This window comes from Silurus aristotelis (genome assembly GCF_946808225.1).
Source record: "Silurus aristotelis genome assembly, chromosome: 9".
Lineage (NCBI taxonomy): Eukaryota > Metazoa > Chordata > Actinopteri > Siluriformes > Siluridae > Silurus > Silurus aristotelis.
In genome coordinates this window covers 21,221,184-21,238,521 of record NC_139582.1, presented here as the reverse complement: position 1 = coordinate 21,238,521, position 17,338 = coordinate 21,221,184, and the positions used below count along the sequence as shown (strand labels likewise).

At 38.6% G+C, this 17,338-nt stretch overlaps 1 protein-coding gene across 2 annotated transcripts in view; it reads left to right on the top strand.

Moving 5' to 3' along the window:
• LOC310731115 (zinc finger protein DPF3-like) overlaps positions 1-13,247 on the top strand; it is a 33,517-nt gene extending 20,270 nt beyond the window's left edge. The window contains exons 3-11 of one of the 2 annotated variants that reach the window (XM_083550508.1): positions 982-1,089; positions 1,717-1,838; positions 2,372-2,467; positions 4,306-4,369; positions 4,620-4,661; positions 4,911-5,054; positions 5,211-5,321; positions 10,127-11,020; positions 11,975-13,247. In XM_083550508.1, the coding sequence (XP_083406634.1) occupies positions 982-1,089; positions 1,717-1,838; positions 2,372-2,467; positions 4,306-4,369; positions 4,620-4,661; positions 4,911-5,054; positions 5,211-5,321; positions 10,127-10,287 (848 nt within the window). In that variant the 3' untranslated portion in view covers positions 10,288-11,020; positions 11,975-13,247. The remainder of the gene's footprint in view (positions 1-981; positions 1,090-1,716; positions 1,839-2,371; positions 2,468-4,305; positions 4,370-4,619; positions 4,662-4,910; positions 5,055-5,210; positions 5,322-10,126; positions 11,021-11,974) is intronic. The other variant, XM_083550509.1, reaches the window with a different exon arrangement.
• Positions 13,248-17,338: the final 4,091 nt, after the last annotated feature.

Below are 17,338 nucleotides of genomic sequence, written 5' to 3'. Positions count from 1 at the left end.
ACACATTGAGGCTGTGCTGAGTGTGAAGCATGGTGGAGGGAGCATCGTGATGTGCGGCTGCTGTGCTGAGTCAGGATTTAAGTAGCTTGCAGTCATTGATTAAACAGTCTTTCTTGATAAACCGCTTTTTCTTGGTCAGGGCTAGAAGTAGAGCATTTACTGGGAACACTGGGGTAAAATGGGACACTTTAGTAGATTGGATGGAAGCTAATAGCAGTGCAGTGCGTACGCACACACACACACACACATTCACAGCCACAGGCAATGTAGAATAGAAAAATCTACATACAGAAAGGAGAAAACAGTAGGAAATCCGCAGGGAAACACATGCACATCTCTCAGACTGTAACAACATGCACCACAGTGCTGCCTTATGTGGGAACAAGAAGTTTCAGAGGTCAAAAGGTCAGCATTCAAATAAGACAGCAGAATTCCAGGATAAAGTCAAAGAGAAGCAGTACATCAGCTGAAGCTAATTAGAAGTTTGAAGATGCACCAAATTAGTTCACAAATCAACCGATAGTAAATCAATGAGTAAATCGACAGATAGGCGTTACAGTTCGACCAGGGTTTGGAATGTCCAAGGAAGGGATCAGATATTGATGGGGTAAAACATGATGAAACAGCTTAACGACTTTTTCCTCATCGTTGTGCACGTCTATTCAGCAGATCTGTAACCTTTTTGTTGGAGATTATTGCTTAGATTTTTAGACTTTGAATGTTTCGGAGGAGGGGTTATAAATATTTTTAAGACTTGGAAGACGACCAGCATTTTACGAGTTATTAACCCAACAATTCCGAAGGGTTCGCAATTTATTTTTCTTTCTTTTGCTTACTGTTTGTTAACTCTTTTGCCTTTGCCTGGTTTATTGGAAAGCAGCCTGGTCTCGAAATGGGTTACTGACCTGCAATTCAAAATCAGTAGGCTGGAATTATTTAATTATTGCCTGCCTATGTGTTTTTGCATGGTTGTGTGTTCAGGTTTGGCAGCTGGCCAGATGTATACATACCCTGCCCGCTGCTGGAGAAAGAAGAGGAGGTTACACACTTCGATGGATTCAAGTCTTCACCTCTACGGTCTAAATATAGGTATATAGGGCATCCTGACATAAGTTATCCCATATGAAGTGCACTGATTTATTAAACAGTGTTTCAAATCAAGCTTTGTCTCTCTCTCTCTCTCTCTCTCTCTCTCTCTCTCTCTCTCTCTCTCTCTCTCTCTCTCTCTCTCTTTTTTTTGTTTTTTATGGAAAAAGATCCACCAGCTGGATGCTTGAAAAATGTCACTAACTGTGTGACTAATGACTAATTTTGTAAATGATTCCCAAATGACCGCTATGTAAACGAGTGGATCACGCTAATGTTCTCCGCCTGGTTGCGAATTTGACCCTGTGGCTGGCAGTACATGTGTGGAAAAGGATGAGCGAGTGTCTGTTGTTGTTCAGCATCTGGTAAAAATTGCAGCAGAATTGTGCATCAGTTAATGAAAACCAGAAGAAAAAAAAAAAGGGAAAAGTTTCCTTTTGGTATTAAGAAAAAAAGTTCAGTGCTATTTGTGGTGGCTTGAGGGACAGATATTGCTTCGAAATAATCGGCAGCAGTTTTGCACGCTACTGTGGGCTCCGTTATAGAGAGCAAGGCGATGATATCACATTTTACAAACAGCTTTTTGCTGACAGACTATTGCACTTTGTATGTGTGTATGCATTTTTACAGATAATGGCCTGACAGCTAAAGATACTTTGCCTACCCCAAGCACCACGCTGGAGGCTTTGCTGAGAGGCGACGGCTTGGACAAGAGGAACGGCACAAGAGAAGAGGACCTGCTGGAGATTCAAGTGAGCGGCTGCTTTTCAGCATAGCACCTAACAATCTCTGTAGAGAAGAATGATCCTGGATTTTTACTTCTTTATGCTGTGCTGAGGAAGAAGCATTTTAGTAGACTCTTTCTATAAACCCCTCCCCGCTGATTTAATCACCTGACTGTTTAAATGTAAACGGTGAAAATCACTCAACCACTAACTTTTTGTTTTCTTGGCTTTTTTTTTATTTTATTTTTTTATATATAAACACCACTGCTGACCTCAACCATCTCCAGCGTATTCAAAAAGACACTTAAATTGTTAGCAGATGAATAACATCTGGTACCATCAGGGGAAAAATAAGAGAACAAAAAAAATATATAATAGCTCAGATGGTCCATGGTGACATTGTTGATTTGTAGCAAATCATTTCCATATAAATTTAAACTATATATAATAACAAAATATTAGTTTACACTATATAGCCCATATTTTTTACTCCCTATCCTGCATTTTTTTTTCCTCTACCTATTCTGACTGTTTTTCCTCCCTTCATTTTCGGTTTGCAGAGAGTTTTGGAGGCTGACGCCAATGAAGATGGTTACCATGACGATGAAGACTTTGATGTGGACATACCAAAAAGGAAACACCGGGGAAAAGGCAGAGTGAGTGATTTATTCATGAAGTCATATGGCTTAAACACTGCTGTATGCTGTACACTGATGCCCTCACTATTGACCTGTTTTGTTTATTATTAATTTCCTTTTTTTCTCTTTTTTTTTTTCTTTACATTGCACAGTTTAAATGTGCAGTCTCAGTCTAGCTGAATGGGAAAATGCATTGTGGTTGATTTGGACATGTATGGGAATATTTATAGCTGGAATTATCTTTGTTTATATAATAGAAGAATGCATTTTATTCTTCACAGTCCTATGACTAAAAATCGGCTGAAATGCGAATCTGCTAAATACTTTAAAGATAATCAAATAGATATTTGAATTGTGACAGTAAAATATTTATATAGATTTTCTATTTGAACTGATTTTCTATTGTTTTTAGTTGTGTGTATATATAAAAGTGCAGTAACAGTGACAATTGTATGATTTTAAAGTCTTCTTATGTGTACATTTACACACACATTAGAGCATGAGTAGGATATAAACTTTTTTTATCCAAATGTACAGAACGTTTATGAATACCAAATATATTTGGAACCCAGCCATTAGGATTGCACAAGCCAGTGCACTCTTAGTGCCGGTCCCAAGCCCGGATAAATGGGGAGGGTTGCGTTAGGAAGATCATCCACGGTAAAACGTGCCAAATCAAATTTGCAGATCACCAAATATATCATATATACAGTACATTATATGGCCAATTTGGTTATAAAAAAAAAATGACCATTGTCTATTTGTGGTTCTTCCCCAAAACGTATGCCACAAAGTTGATAGCACACAGTTGTTACAACCTTACTGGAAGAGCCCTTAAGCTTGTTTCAGCAGGCCGATGCTCGAGTTCACATGGCTACATGAAGATATGGTCGAAGAAATCAAGGTTTATCCCAAGTCCTGAACAATGAACACCTTCGGGATGGACTGGAGTGTCAACTGGACACCAGTGCTTCTTGGCTGATATAAGTGCTTGATTTTAAGCTCTTGTGGCTGAATGGGCAGAAATTCCCTCAACTTTAATGGAAATCCTTCCCAAAAATAGAGTTTATTATAACAGCAACTTTCAACTGAGATCATTTATTTAGAGTATGGTATTAATCCCAAAGGAAAATGGGTCAGAGCGCAGGGTCAGCCATGATACAGGAGTGGATAGGATTGAGTACATTGCTCAAGGGCCCAGCAGTGGCAGCTCGGCAGTGCTGGGGCTTGAACCCCTGACCTTATGGTCACTAACCCAGAGTTTTAAACACTGGACCACAACTGCCCTGGCACATATGGTTCATATGGGTGTGATGATCCAGTGTACACATACATTTGGGCTTAAAGTGTGTGTGTTTGTGCATGTTGGTTATGCTGATTAGATTATAATAAGCAGTTTTGTAGTGAATTACAATAAGGTTCTTGCGTATAGCTTCAGGCTTTACAGAAAAACGATCAACAACCTTATTGCATGTGACCTTGTTACCCAACATCAACTGTGCTGCAGCTGCTTAAATGGGCAGAACTGATAAATAAAATTGTGTATTATCAGTGTAGATGTGAACACAAGTATTATGTTGTGTTGCGGCAATTGCATTGCAGTTGTGATATCAGACAACCTCAAACAGAACCTTGCGGGTCACATTTTTGCCTCTCGGAAATCGTACTTTTTACAAATTGGTAATGCCAAAATAAAAATATGATCAGTTGTGCCAAATGATGCATTTGTACACAATTAAACCAAGACAGAATCATAAATATAATTTGCTAGCTTGAGTATTAATAAGTTTAAATGCGCCGCACAATCAAGTTTTTCCGAGCACCAAGATAAGATTATTTGTCATGTCTTCTTGCAGGGCCGAGGCTCAGGACGCCGGAGGACGGACCACGATGACCATGATAAGCCATATATCTGTGAAAGTAAGTAGCTTGTACTGATTCAGTGTTTGTTAAGACACATTCTGTGATTGAAAAAAGCCTAGTGGAGCCCTGCAGTGCCCTTTTCAAGTTGGACTTGCTTGGTTTTGCTCAAGCGTGTAGTTAACCTGTGGAATATGCCGGAAAGCAGATAAGGTTCTCAGGCTTTACTGTGCCTCCTTTCTGAGTAACCCTTGCTCATGTGTGTTTATTCTTTTTTGTCTCTTTTTGCTTTGTGTCTTCTCTGTTTCAGACAGATACAAACAAAAGCATAACTCAAAAACTGCAGCTTCAGGTATATGGATTTTTGTCTGCTTTGGACAGGATTAGGAAGTGAACACTTTGCTTTTCTGTTTTCTTTGTTACTATTAATAACGATTATAGTCATATTTCCTTTTGCATATTTTGCAAACAGCTTGTATGTTAGAACATGACTTGGTTCACATACAGGAGAATCAATGTCTCAGCTTTCTAAAAGTCATCCACAGGTTTTTGCATGCCGTGATCGTGCCTCCTAGTTCACCAGTTCTCCTTATTTTTTCAGTCTGTGGGAAACGCTACAGGAATCGCACTGGCTTAAGCTATCACTACGGCCATAGCCACATTGCCGATAAGGAGGGACCTCAAGCCAGAGACCAAGAGCCTTCACAGTCTCCAGCCATGAACCATCGTCCTTACAGTCGCAAGCGTAAGAAATCTACTTTGCTTCCGAAATGAATAAATCCCTTTATGTGAAAGGAAGTGTGTCTCAAAGAACAACTGATAAACGAATTGTTAATTGTAATGGTATTATATGGTCAATGCCTGTTTTTTTTTTACTATATATTCTGGCTCCTACTCTCAGACCAGAAGAATCCAGATGAAGCTCATACACTGAACAATTTCTGCAAAGTCTGTCAAGTGCATTCGGACTTCAAATTAAAAGATGGCAAATGCTCCAAGTGTTCCCGCTTAAGTATGTAACAGTTTAATTACTTCTGTTTCAGTCCCAAACCTCCTAAATTCCTGCATTAACTGTGTATTTTTGTGCTCTTGATTTGCGTAATTGATTGATAAAAAAATTTAAAAAGGCTGCCCAAAACCTGGTCATATCTGTTCATACTGCATTGTAGGAAAAGGTGGAATTTTACAGTTAAATAAACATCAAAGAAAAAAAGCTACTCATTTCCTTTGTTTATATATGTATTTTTTTAATCAGATGAGAAGAAACTTATCGCCAACACCTTGATAAACAAGCCAAAAATAATAATATTTATGATTGAGTATTGAGATAATTTTAAACCAGCAATCTCTGGTCTTATCCACAAAAAGCTGGTTTGGCTGCAGGTTTTCATTCCAACCAAACAGGAGCCACACCCGATTCCTACCTGTGCAATCTTGACTCCTTGTGACCACAACCGAGGACTCTTTGCTGCAGAACTAAAATTCTAGGGGTGGAGACAACTTGGCGTGTCTCAGGCTGGATAATTGTATCGTCATTAAATGTTGTAGAGCCGCCTGTAGGTTGCTCATAAACCACTTTCATTTATCAGTTGGAAATAGAGCAACAGCTAAAGGTAAACACACCACTGGCAGCTGTGTCTGAAATCTCAAACGTCTAGGTTGTGTGTCCACAGTGTTTATTTCTATGTTCTTGCTACTGCTGAGGACGGTTTCACACGAACAGCATAAATATACATGATATTACTTACAGTAATGCGTTGCACTGTAATGTTCACGTGGAAACATACTCGAGGGTTCAACTCAAGAATCGTGAAGATGGATTTTGCCTGAAATGAATAATAAACAGTTTGCCGTAGGATTACAATCATAATGAAAAGGTTTACACTCTGATCGCCGTCAATAAACCGGCAATGATGGATTTCGAATAAAGAAATATTCGGTGTCTTTGGTGTCATACTATGAGTTTGGTTCCTCTTAGGGTTTGTTCTTGATATCATCTCAGGTAGTTTATCCATACCACTGTTGCCACTGATATGCCACTGATCATTATGGAATTAATGAATAGGGATTAATTGGGACTAATTACTGTAATTTCCGGACTATTAAGCGCACCCAAATATAAGCCGCACCCACTGAATTTGACAAAGATTTTTATTTTGAACATAAATAAGCCGCACATGTCTATAAGCCGCAGGTGTCTACACTGAACCTGATGAACTTTACACAGGCTTTAATGAAAGACAGTGTCTGTTACACGGCTTGTATCTAAACAGCAGCCTACCAAGAAAGTAATTGTTCACTGTCTTCCTCCTTCCTTTCACAACAATTTATCTCGGGAGTTTATCTTTTGGCATCGTCGTGCGTTTAAAAATCACCATCGGTGAAGCTTTTCTCCCGATGCCGTGCAGCTCAGAACACAGGTGAAGTGCGTTTTTTTTTTATTTTATTTTTTTATGCCTGGTTGTTTTCAGCGTGACGAATCTGTCGCATTTTCTGTAGACAGTCCGAGTGAGCGGCAGGTCAAACGTCAGAGGAACCTCATCCATATTTATGATGTGGTGCGGCCTGATTCAGTGGGAGCGCATCTAATTTAATATAAAGAGTTTCATTGGTTCACCTGAACCCGTTCAGCAATTTCATTGGTCTAAATGTTATGGGGCTCAGTTTTTTGTCTTGAAGCTTGTGAAACCGAGAAAAACCCAGGAAAAATCCATAAATTAGCCGCTTCGTTGTTTAAGCTGCGGGGTTCAAAGCGTGTGAAAAAATTTAATAAATTTTTTATTTCAGTTTTCTTTGTATAGCGCTTTTAACAATAGACATTGCCCAAAAACATTGTTACAGAGATAAATAGGTAATGAGGTTAAAATGTATCATTTTTAGTGCCTATAAGTTTATCCCTAATCATGATGAGCCAGTAGCGAATATGGTCTCAAACCTTGAGAGTAAACGGATTTAAAAGGTAACCAATCATCATCAACTGCTTATTAACTGGTGCTTCAGAACTGTTAATGCAAACTGAGGTCCTAAGCCATTGTAGCAGACTGTTGATATTAATTACAGTCCAAATTCATCTTCATAGATCTTGAGTTGCTCAGTAACTTCATGGATCTTTAGGCTGTTCATGTGGAACCACAGTTGACAGTGTTCTTTGTTTAAAGCACCATACAGATAGAATTGAACTGAATATCACTTCTCTTGAGTATGTTATACCTCCTTCTGATGTAGCATGAGCGGCAGGTAAAAAGGTTATGCTTGGCTGGTGTGTTTGACTTTACTCTCTCTGGTTGGTAGCTGTTGTTTCTTGCCGAAATGCTGGCTTGAACATTCCGTGCCACCAAGGTCAGGACAAGTTTGAATTTGGTTCTTCTCAATGTGTCTTTCTCATACCATCTCAGGGAGATTTTCTTTCTCCACAGTTAGGCATAAACTCATTAGGACAACTGTTAAATGTAAACTCTGTTTGTCCGTTGTTAAAAGTGCTGTCCAATTGAAATTTGGAGAAAGTATTAAAAGATTACAAAATGAAAAAGATTCCTAGTTCTTATGATTTATTTAGTGTCTTGTGTTCCCCTGGTCTAAATCAAAAGTCCTTTCAGTCTTCTGATATTTAGCATTATTATTTAAAGAAGTTTCAATTGTTGTATAAGATTTGATACATCCCTGAGGATGTGGTTTATTCGTCCTTTCTATTAGGAACATGTAATTATTCAATCATCCTGTTCTGCCGTGTTCAACATCGGATTGTGTTGGTTATTTTGTCATTCTTCCGCGTCACCATATTGCATCAGTCGGTTTAATCAGACGAGCGTGTTCGAGCTGGTTCATTGTATTAATGTCCCGTAAAGATGTCATCGCTGTTGTGCAGTTAGGATTATTGTTGAAAAAGTGTTGAAAACCTGAGTTGTATACAGTGGCATGCGAAAGTTTAGGCACCCCTGGTCAAACTTTCGGTTAATGTGAACAGTTAAGCAAGTGGCAGATGAAATGACCGCCGAAAGGCATTAAGGCACTTTCGCTCATTCTTTCTTACAACAGTCTCCCAGTTCTGTGAGATTCCTGGGCCGTCTTGCACACACTGCTCTTTTGAGGTCTGTCCACAGATTTTCAATGATGTTTAGGTCAGGAGACTGTGAGGGCCATTGCAAAACTTTCAGCTTGCACCTCTGAGGTAGTCTCCTGAGGTTCCAGTGACCACTCTTCCTGCCCCTCTCTCCTCCTCTGATCTGCACACTTCGTCCTGGCCTGCCTCTGGATAGTGTTCTAATCGATTGGAGGCGACTCTGTGCAGCTGGAGATGGTTTCTCATCAACCCCCTGGGGATCCATGAAATTATGGAGTAAAAACAGGAACTCTGAGGATTTGGACTGTAGTTAATGGCAACAGTCTGCTACACTGACTCAGGACTACAGTTTGTATCTACAGTCAGTGATCACCATCACTGCACCCCACAAAATCGTTTAGCTGTAATAAATGGACATTCGGTGCAACCCAGATGAGGATTGGTTTCCTCTTGAGTCTGGTTCCTCTCAGGGTTTCTTCCTTATTCTATCTCGAGGAGTTTTTCCTTGCCACATTCTCCACCGGCTCGCTCATCAGGGACAAACTTACTTATAAAGAACATATTCACTTTTAATCAACACATTATTTGTGTAAAGCTTCCTTGAGACGATTTTCATTGTTAAAAGCCCTATACAAATAAAAATGAATAAAAATGAATTAAATTGAATTAAGTAGTCCATTGTGGATTTTGAGGTGTGTTTCGGGTCATTATCCATTTGTAGAAGCCATCCTCTTTTCAACTTCAGCTTTTTTACAGATGGTGTTTGTTTCAAGAATTTGTTGGAATTTAATTAAATCCATTCTTCCCGTGAAATGTTCCCCGTCCCATTGGCTGCAATACAACCCCAAAGCACCCCCAATGCTTAACAGTTGGACTGGTGTTCTTTTCATAACGTCCTGTGCCCTTTGTTCTCCAAACATACCTTTGCTCATTGCAGCCAATTTCTCCAAACTGCATCAGGCTTGTGTGTGTTCTTTTGCAAATTTCAGACGCTAAATTTTTGTGGTGAGGACGCAGAAGAGGTTTTCTTCCGATGACTCTTCCACGAAGGCCATAATTGGTGTTGCTGAACAGTTGAACAGTGTACCACCAGAGTCTGCCAAATCTTCCTGGAGGTCTTTTGCAGTCAAATGATGGTTCTGACTTGCTCTCCTAACAATCCTACGAGCAGTTCTCTCTGATATTTTTCTTGGTCTTCCAGACCTTATTTTGACCTCCACTGTTCCTGTTAACTGCTGTTTCTTAATTACATTCCGAACTGAGGAAATCGGTACATGAAAATACTTTGCTATCTTCTTATAGCCGCCTCCCGCTTTGTGGGAATCAATCATTTTCAGTTTTCAGAGTGCTAGGCAACTGCTTAGTGGAACCCATGGCTGCTGATTGTTAGGACAAGGTAAGAGGAGTCTGGGTATTTATAAAGCTTTAAAATTTGCCTTTTAAAATATCTGGCCTTTTCCTAACGATTCCTGTGAACAAGCCTTGACCCTAAACAAGGCTATTTAAGGTCTGATACCGTGGTCAAAGTTATATAAAAGCTCAAGTCTCCTGGGGTTCTAAAATTTTAGAAAACAAAAACAATACACTTATATTGCTTCAAATTTTGCAATAGTGTTTAACTTTATGCCTTTTGGAGATCATTTCATCTTCCACTTGCTTAACTGTTCACAATCACAGACATTTCGACCAGGGGTGCCCAAACTTTGGCTTGCCACTGTAAGTAGTTGAATGCAACATTTCTGATTTTTTTTTGTCAGGTGGACACTGTAAAGCAAAAGAGGAAAAGCCTTTCGTGGGAGCGGAGGAGCTGTTCGGTGCCAGCTCTGAGAGCGACACTTCTACATTTCATGGCTTTGAGGAGGATGAGCTGGAAGAGGCCGTGTCTAACAGCGGAGAGGTCTCTCCGAAGGGAAGATAGAGAACAGTTTCAGAGACATGTCGTTCCTTTCTAATACAGCGCACCTCCTGCAAAAATTCTGCTGCTTCTTTTAAAAGGGTTTTGTTTGTTTGTTTGGTTGGTTGGTTGTTTTCGTTTTTTTCACCTTTCCCAATTTATTGGAAGCACAATTCATTTTATTAGATTAGGTTATGTATGAAAGATTTATCTTCCTTTTAATGAGTTGTGGATCATTATTATTATTATTATTTATACGTTAAGAGCAAATTTTGAAAGAGACTTTTTTTATTTTTGTTTGCTTAGAATTTTTATTTTAAGGAACCTTTCTATTTTTTTTTCCCTTAAAGGGAATTGATGGTATATTATTAAGGCCACAATGGACAGAGATTATTAGAAATGTATTTCTTGAATCATTTTCCAAGACTGAAGACAAAAATAATAACTTTAAGAAGACCTTGCCTCTGTTAAGGAGTACAAGTCAGTGAAGAGAAAACGTGAACTTCAAAACGTACTGGTAGTTTTTTTTTCCCTCATGTCACTGGAATGGGGATACAACCCGAGATCTCCTCAATAAGTCAACTGGGTACTTAGTATTCTGTACTGTGACTACGCCAAAATGGAGTTGGGACAGCTTTTAAGGAGAGGAGTTGCAGATGTATCATCTCTCATCCTGCTTTGGAGATGGAGGAGCTCTTGTGAAGAAGAGGTTATCTGAATCAACTGCATACATGTGGAAGACTTTGGCTATGGAAAGGTAAAGACAACTGTGAGAACTAAATATATGTGTATATCTGACTTTAGACTTTAGCTTAAAAATAGAGACCTTGGTGCTACTTAACATTCTCTCTGATCAGGAAAAAAACCAGAATGTTAGGATTTTGCAAGGGCATCTGGTACATTCCATCAGATAATATTGGCCCAAGAACTTGTCTTCCAGTTGTACGTTTATGGAAGCAATTTGACTGATCATTACCTGTAGCCTGTAGTACTGCTTAAAAAAAAAGAATACCCTTTAACACTTTTTAACTTCTTTCTTTCAGTTTAGTGAGAATAATCAACACACCGACAGCTGAATCGAATCTTACACACACACAAACACAAAATTATTGGGGCACCTGTCCTTTCCAGCCATATGTGGTTCTTCCCCTAACTGTTTCCCAAATTTGAAGGGGCTTACAATCGTATAAAACATCTTTGGATGAAGTAGCATTACATTTTCTCTTGAACTAGGAGAAACGAAATCTCCATGAAGATGGTTTACATGGGTTGTAGTGGAAGATGTAGAGTGGCCTGCTTTAGAGCTCTGACCTCAACCCTAGTGAACACCTCTGGAATGATTTGGAATGCAGACTTATTCCCCCCAGGCCCCTTACATCACTACCTGATTTACTCACGCTCTTGTGGCTGAATGAGCATGTTCCTAAATCTAGTGGAACACCTTCCCAGAAGAGTGGAGCTGATTATAGCAGTGAACAGGGAGTGGATGTGGAATGAAAAAAAATAATAATAATAAATAAAAGCACATACCCATTTTATGGTGAGGTGTCCACAAACATTAGAAAGCGTGTGTGTGTGTGTGTGTGTGTATACATGCAGACAATTAGTCATATGAAAGGTGCATAAAGGAAACTACATTCTTTCTCTTGTTGTATTAATGTGATTAATGGGTAATGCTTTTGATATCTGTGCTTATCTGTTCTCTCCACAGCAGAGAGAGAAGCTGTAATGAAAGAGGAAGGAGAGATGAGCTACACTTGGAAATGAAATGTATTTCCAGTCTCAATCTGCCTCTCTAGTTTTGTTTTTTTTCTCCCTTTCTTTCTGAATGTCTGAGCCAGTAAAGCTGGGGAAGCTTTTGCACAGCCAGACAAACACCAGACTCACACTCATGGACAAGTATTGAATTTTTTTGGCCTATTTTTATTTTTTATTTTTTTCCTGCTGCTGCTCCCCTCATGTTGATCTTCAGCCTGAATCCGAGACTGTGATCAGAGCCATGTGAAACTCTTCCTTCACTCTCTGTACTGCAAGTGTCTCAGACTGTCTTAGGAGCGATTCCTGTTCTAGCTTTACCGTGTCACTTGGGAAGGTTACAAAACTCAAGGACTGTACTTTTAATATGAATTCTACAGTTTTATTCAGGTTCTTTAAAGGTCATTGTCTGATTTTTTTGTTTGTTTTTTTGTTGAAGCACAACCATACAGTACAGTGTGGTCTGTGAGTTGTCGTGTTCACACATTCGAAAAAACACGAGACGTTCTTGTTATATGTGAAAGCACAAAGCCGTCCTGCGAGCTTTACAACGTTGCTCTAAATTTGACTTGATTGGTTGGGTAACTTTGGTTGCTCTAACTGCTGTGTTTTCGTTTCCACCACTATTGTGCACGCTTATAGCATCAGGTCACGCAGCGGAATTCTTTCTTCTTCTCGCAAATGTGTGAACATGATGGAGAAGCAGAATGAGAACATGTGTCACTTTCTTTCTACGGCCCTGGTGCACAAAATTTCTATTTCTAAGTGAATCGTGTTGTTGTGTGTAACCCAGTCTCTCAGGGGAAGATGATCCTGACAGCCATATATATATATATATATATATATATATATATATATATATATATATATATATATATATATATATATATATATATATATATATATATATATATATATAAATGTATATAAAACACACCACTATAGAATCCTCCAAATGTGGATCTTTTGCAAGTGCAGTTTTCAAACCTACTCGAGAAATGTTTTGTTTCTACTGATTTCACTTTTCTTACTGGAAATATTCTTTACAGGTTTTTTTACACTTCAATATCTGCTCAGGCCTTTTGTTTTATTTAATTTTTTTTCTCCTCGAAATGTAGGTCCTCTAATTCCATGCCGGTGCTCTATACTGTATAAGGCTTCATTATGCATTAGACTGAACCCGAACAAGATCAAGCTAATTTGTGGGGTTTGACACTGAGGATTCAGCTGGAGACTATGACCCAGCAGTAACACCTTCCACTTGATGGAACCAGCACTGAGGAAAACCAGTTACAGGACTGTTAATCTCTCAGCTTTGGGTTACTGAGGGTTAAAGATGGTTTATGTATTTCTAATTTGAATATTGTTCCAGGCATCAAAATCGGAAAAGAGGCCGCATCTAAAACATAATAAAACTAGGATTATTTTCTTATAACTGCACACACTATAGCGTGTTATTCCTGTCATACCACAATTGCCAAGGATTACAATTTACAAAGTACATGCTACAAATCATTCATAAAACAAGTTAGTTCCTGTTTTCACTAAGCAACCATACTTGCTCCCTCATCATTCATTTTATTTATTTTTTTTCTGTATCGAAGCCAATAAGACATAAAGAATTGTCTGACATAATGACTGTCCTGTGGCAGAAAACATGCTGACCACTAGAAAAAAATATGCTATCAAGCAATATTAACCCTTTAGCTGTTATTTGAAAACCTCGTAATGAAAACATCCCTGAACCAAAAATGTTTGTTAAATAGTAACCCATATTTTTCATTATTATTTGAAATGTCCCCTAAATTCTTTTCCGAGAATTCAACGTCGACGTGGTATTTAAAAAAAAGGCTAACAAAACGTTAACGCGAGTATGTGACGCAACGCTGCGAACATTTCGGCTGCCATCACATGGCCATGCATCGATTACTTTTCATAGGTTCGAGTCTTCCTTAATGACTATCGGAGGGAAAGAATGAAAAGTTTTTTTATGGTTTATTTGTTATTCTGGATAATGTCTTGTATCGCTGCAATTGTCTTTTTCGGGTCGCGCAACCTATAAAGATGGTAATGCACCTTTTTTGGATTTGGAAAATATTCCCCCTTAGAATAAAGTGTAAAAGGTGTGGAGCTAAACCATGGTAAAAATGTTGGCACTCCAGGGTACGTGTTTATTTAAGAATACGACGTTATGGCACATAGGATTTTTACACTCGATGTGAAGAACGCTCCGCCTACATGTAGGCCAGAAGACTGTGAGTGCCATTTCTCATTTATTTCTCACATATCTATACCCTTCGAATATGATTTTAAATAGAGTCCACTTCTATATGCGGTCGGCGTATTGGGCGTAATGCTGTGATGTAAACTTCTTTTTAATGCTTTTGTTTTTCCTTTTGCGATTTTATTTATGTTCATGCAAATATATTGTTGGCTTTGTCTACTGCACATCTGACTATTACAGGCCCGCAATGTTATTTGTGGTCCGAGCTTTTACACCTGCAGTTATGAAGGTTACCGCGTGATACACAGCGAACGAGAGAAGCGTGTATGTGGCGGCTTACGCGACAACACGGACTGGCGTGCAAACGAGCACACGTAATAGCAGACACACTCAACAAATCCCCTCAGGGACTATACCCGCACACTCAACAAGAGCATGAGGACGGTTCTCTGGAATACAAAACCTTTTTTTTTTTTTGTCCGTCTGATTTCTTCACTCATATCTCCAGATTTTGAGGACTGGTATAAGCATTTGCTGATCTTCCAGGCAGTAGATCTTGTGCACTATATTTTTATTTTTATTTTTATTTCAATTTTTTTGTTTTATTTGTTTGTTTTTTTGGAACAACTATTGCGCCTCCTAAGGGGTATAAGATTGCTTACAATGAACATGATGAAATTAAGCAACTGCTCTGTCTAACATTTTCTGCTAATAAGTCTGTAGACACTTCTGTACCTCAGAAAAAAAAAGTCAATGAGCAATAGGTGTGAGTTTTTTGTCTGCATTCCTGGGGTTGGAAAAAGAGCCAATTTGAGGTGAAGGAGTTGAACTGATTATTTTGTCTGCATCTGTACATAATATAATCCAAATGAAGTCTTTGTTAGTTGTTATTTTTATTGTGACAAAAGGAATTAAAGAACAAATTAGAGGTGTGTGGATGTAATAATGTTTGTTTTCTAACAGCGTATATGAGTATATGGGATGTAGATAGTTTGAGATGCTCTTGTAGCATTTATAGTTGAGTACAAATTCCTACATATTTATTTAATAAAAAATAATAAGCATATGCAAAGTAGTACCAATCCAGCAAAGACTTATATATAGACTTCACTGTTTAGGAGAATAAAACAAGATCCAAGGCTTCAAAAAAGCATTATATATATATATATATATATATATATATATATATATATATATATATATATATACAGTACAGACCAAAAGTTTGGACACACCTTCTCATTCAAAGAGTTTTCTTTATTTTCATGACTATGAAAATTGTAGATTTACACTGAAGGCATCAAAACTATGAATTAACACATGTGGAATTATATATGGAATTATATACATAACAAAAAAGTGTGAAACAACTGAAAAATGTCATATTGTAGGTTCTTCAAAGTAGCCACCGTTTGCTTTGATTACTGCTTTGCACACTCTTGGCATTCTCTTGATGAGCTTCAAGAGGTAGTCACCTGAAATGTTCTTCCAACAGTCTTGAAGGAGTTCCCCGAGAGATGCTTGGCACTTGTTGGCCCTTTTGCCTTCACTCTGCGGTCCAGCTCACCCCTAAACCATCTCGATTGGGTTCAGGTCCGGTGACTGTGGAGGCCAGGTCATCTGGCGCAGCACCCCATCACTCTCCTTCTTGGTCAAATAGCCCTTGATGCCTTCAGTGTGACTCTACAATTTTCATAGTCATGAAAATAAAGAAAACTCTTTGAATGAGAAGGTGTGTCCAAACTTTTGGTCTGTACTGTATATGGAAACAAACATCATAAATTCACTTCAAATCATAACTAATCATGAACAAACCAAATCCATCGGAAGGCAGATGAACTTCACCTCATCACAATGACACGAGTGGTATTTAATAATGTCGGTGAGATAATGTTCTCTCTCACACTTGGCCTCCACATCCCCCAAATCTTAATCTGGTCAAGCATCTGTAGGATGTGCTGGAAAAAAAAACCCAAGTCTGATCTGCGGAAGCTGCTCCTCACATTTTAAATACTGTGAATGTCTAAGTGCCAGACATCACAGCACAACTCCCGAGCTCTGGTGGAGTCCCTGCCTTGATGGATACTCGATACTGCTATGATTTTTTGTGTTTAAATATAAATTCCTTTTTTTTATAGCAAGGTCTCTAATTTAAAACTTCAGCTCTATCACTTTTTTCATTATCATTAATCAAATGATCAATAATCATATGATTGGTCTGGAACTAGCTCTTCCAAATCAGCAGAGTGAGCCCACAATGTAGTGTGGTGTGATTTTGACTCCTGTGAGTAAGCAGCTGCCGACAAAATAACAATAACACTACAAAGGCACTACATGAGTGAGTAAATGAAACACAATACAAGCAGTGCTGTTCAGCTGATTGAGTCAGAGGAATTACTAATGCTTATTTGATTTCTGGCCTGTTTGCTAATGACTCAGTGCAAGCAGTGGATATGTACCATCTTTTGTGTTGTTGAACTGACGTGCAGGCCTCGCATCAAAATCTGTCAGATGGTTCCCAGTTAAAGGTTAAACTTGTATTAAAAGATACCAGCGTTTTGCTTAAACATAACATTGTCATGCTTTTCTTTTAGCACAGAACTCCACTCACAGAGAAGCCTAACTTTTATTTTTTAACCATTAAAAAAATCGGATTTAATATCAGAGTGCCATATAAAATATACCAATCAGCCATAATAATAAATCCACCTGCCTAATATTGTCTTTGTCCCATTAAAGCAAAGACTCCAAAAGACCTCTGACGGTGTGCTGGGGTATCTGGCACCAAGATGTTAACAGCAAATCTTTTTGTTATGTCCTGTACATTTCTTTATCCGGCACATCCAACAGATGCTCGATCGAATTGAAGATCTGGGGAATCTTGGAAGTTAAGTCAACAGATTTGGTCCCCATGGCACATTCCAACCATTTCTGAAGCATTTTTTTTTTTTGTGCAGCAGGAAGCAAACAGTACCAAAAAAAGGCCTCTACCACTAGGGAATACTTTTGCCATGGAAAAGTGCACTGGGTCTCAATTTTTAAGTAGGTGCCACATGTCACAGTAACAGTTGCCCAGAGCATCACACTAGCTTGCCT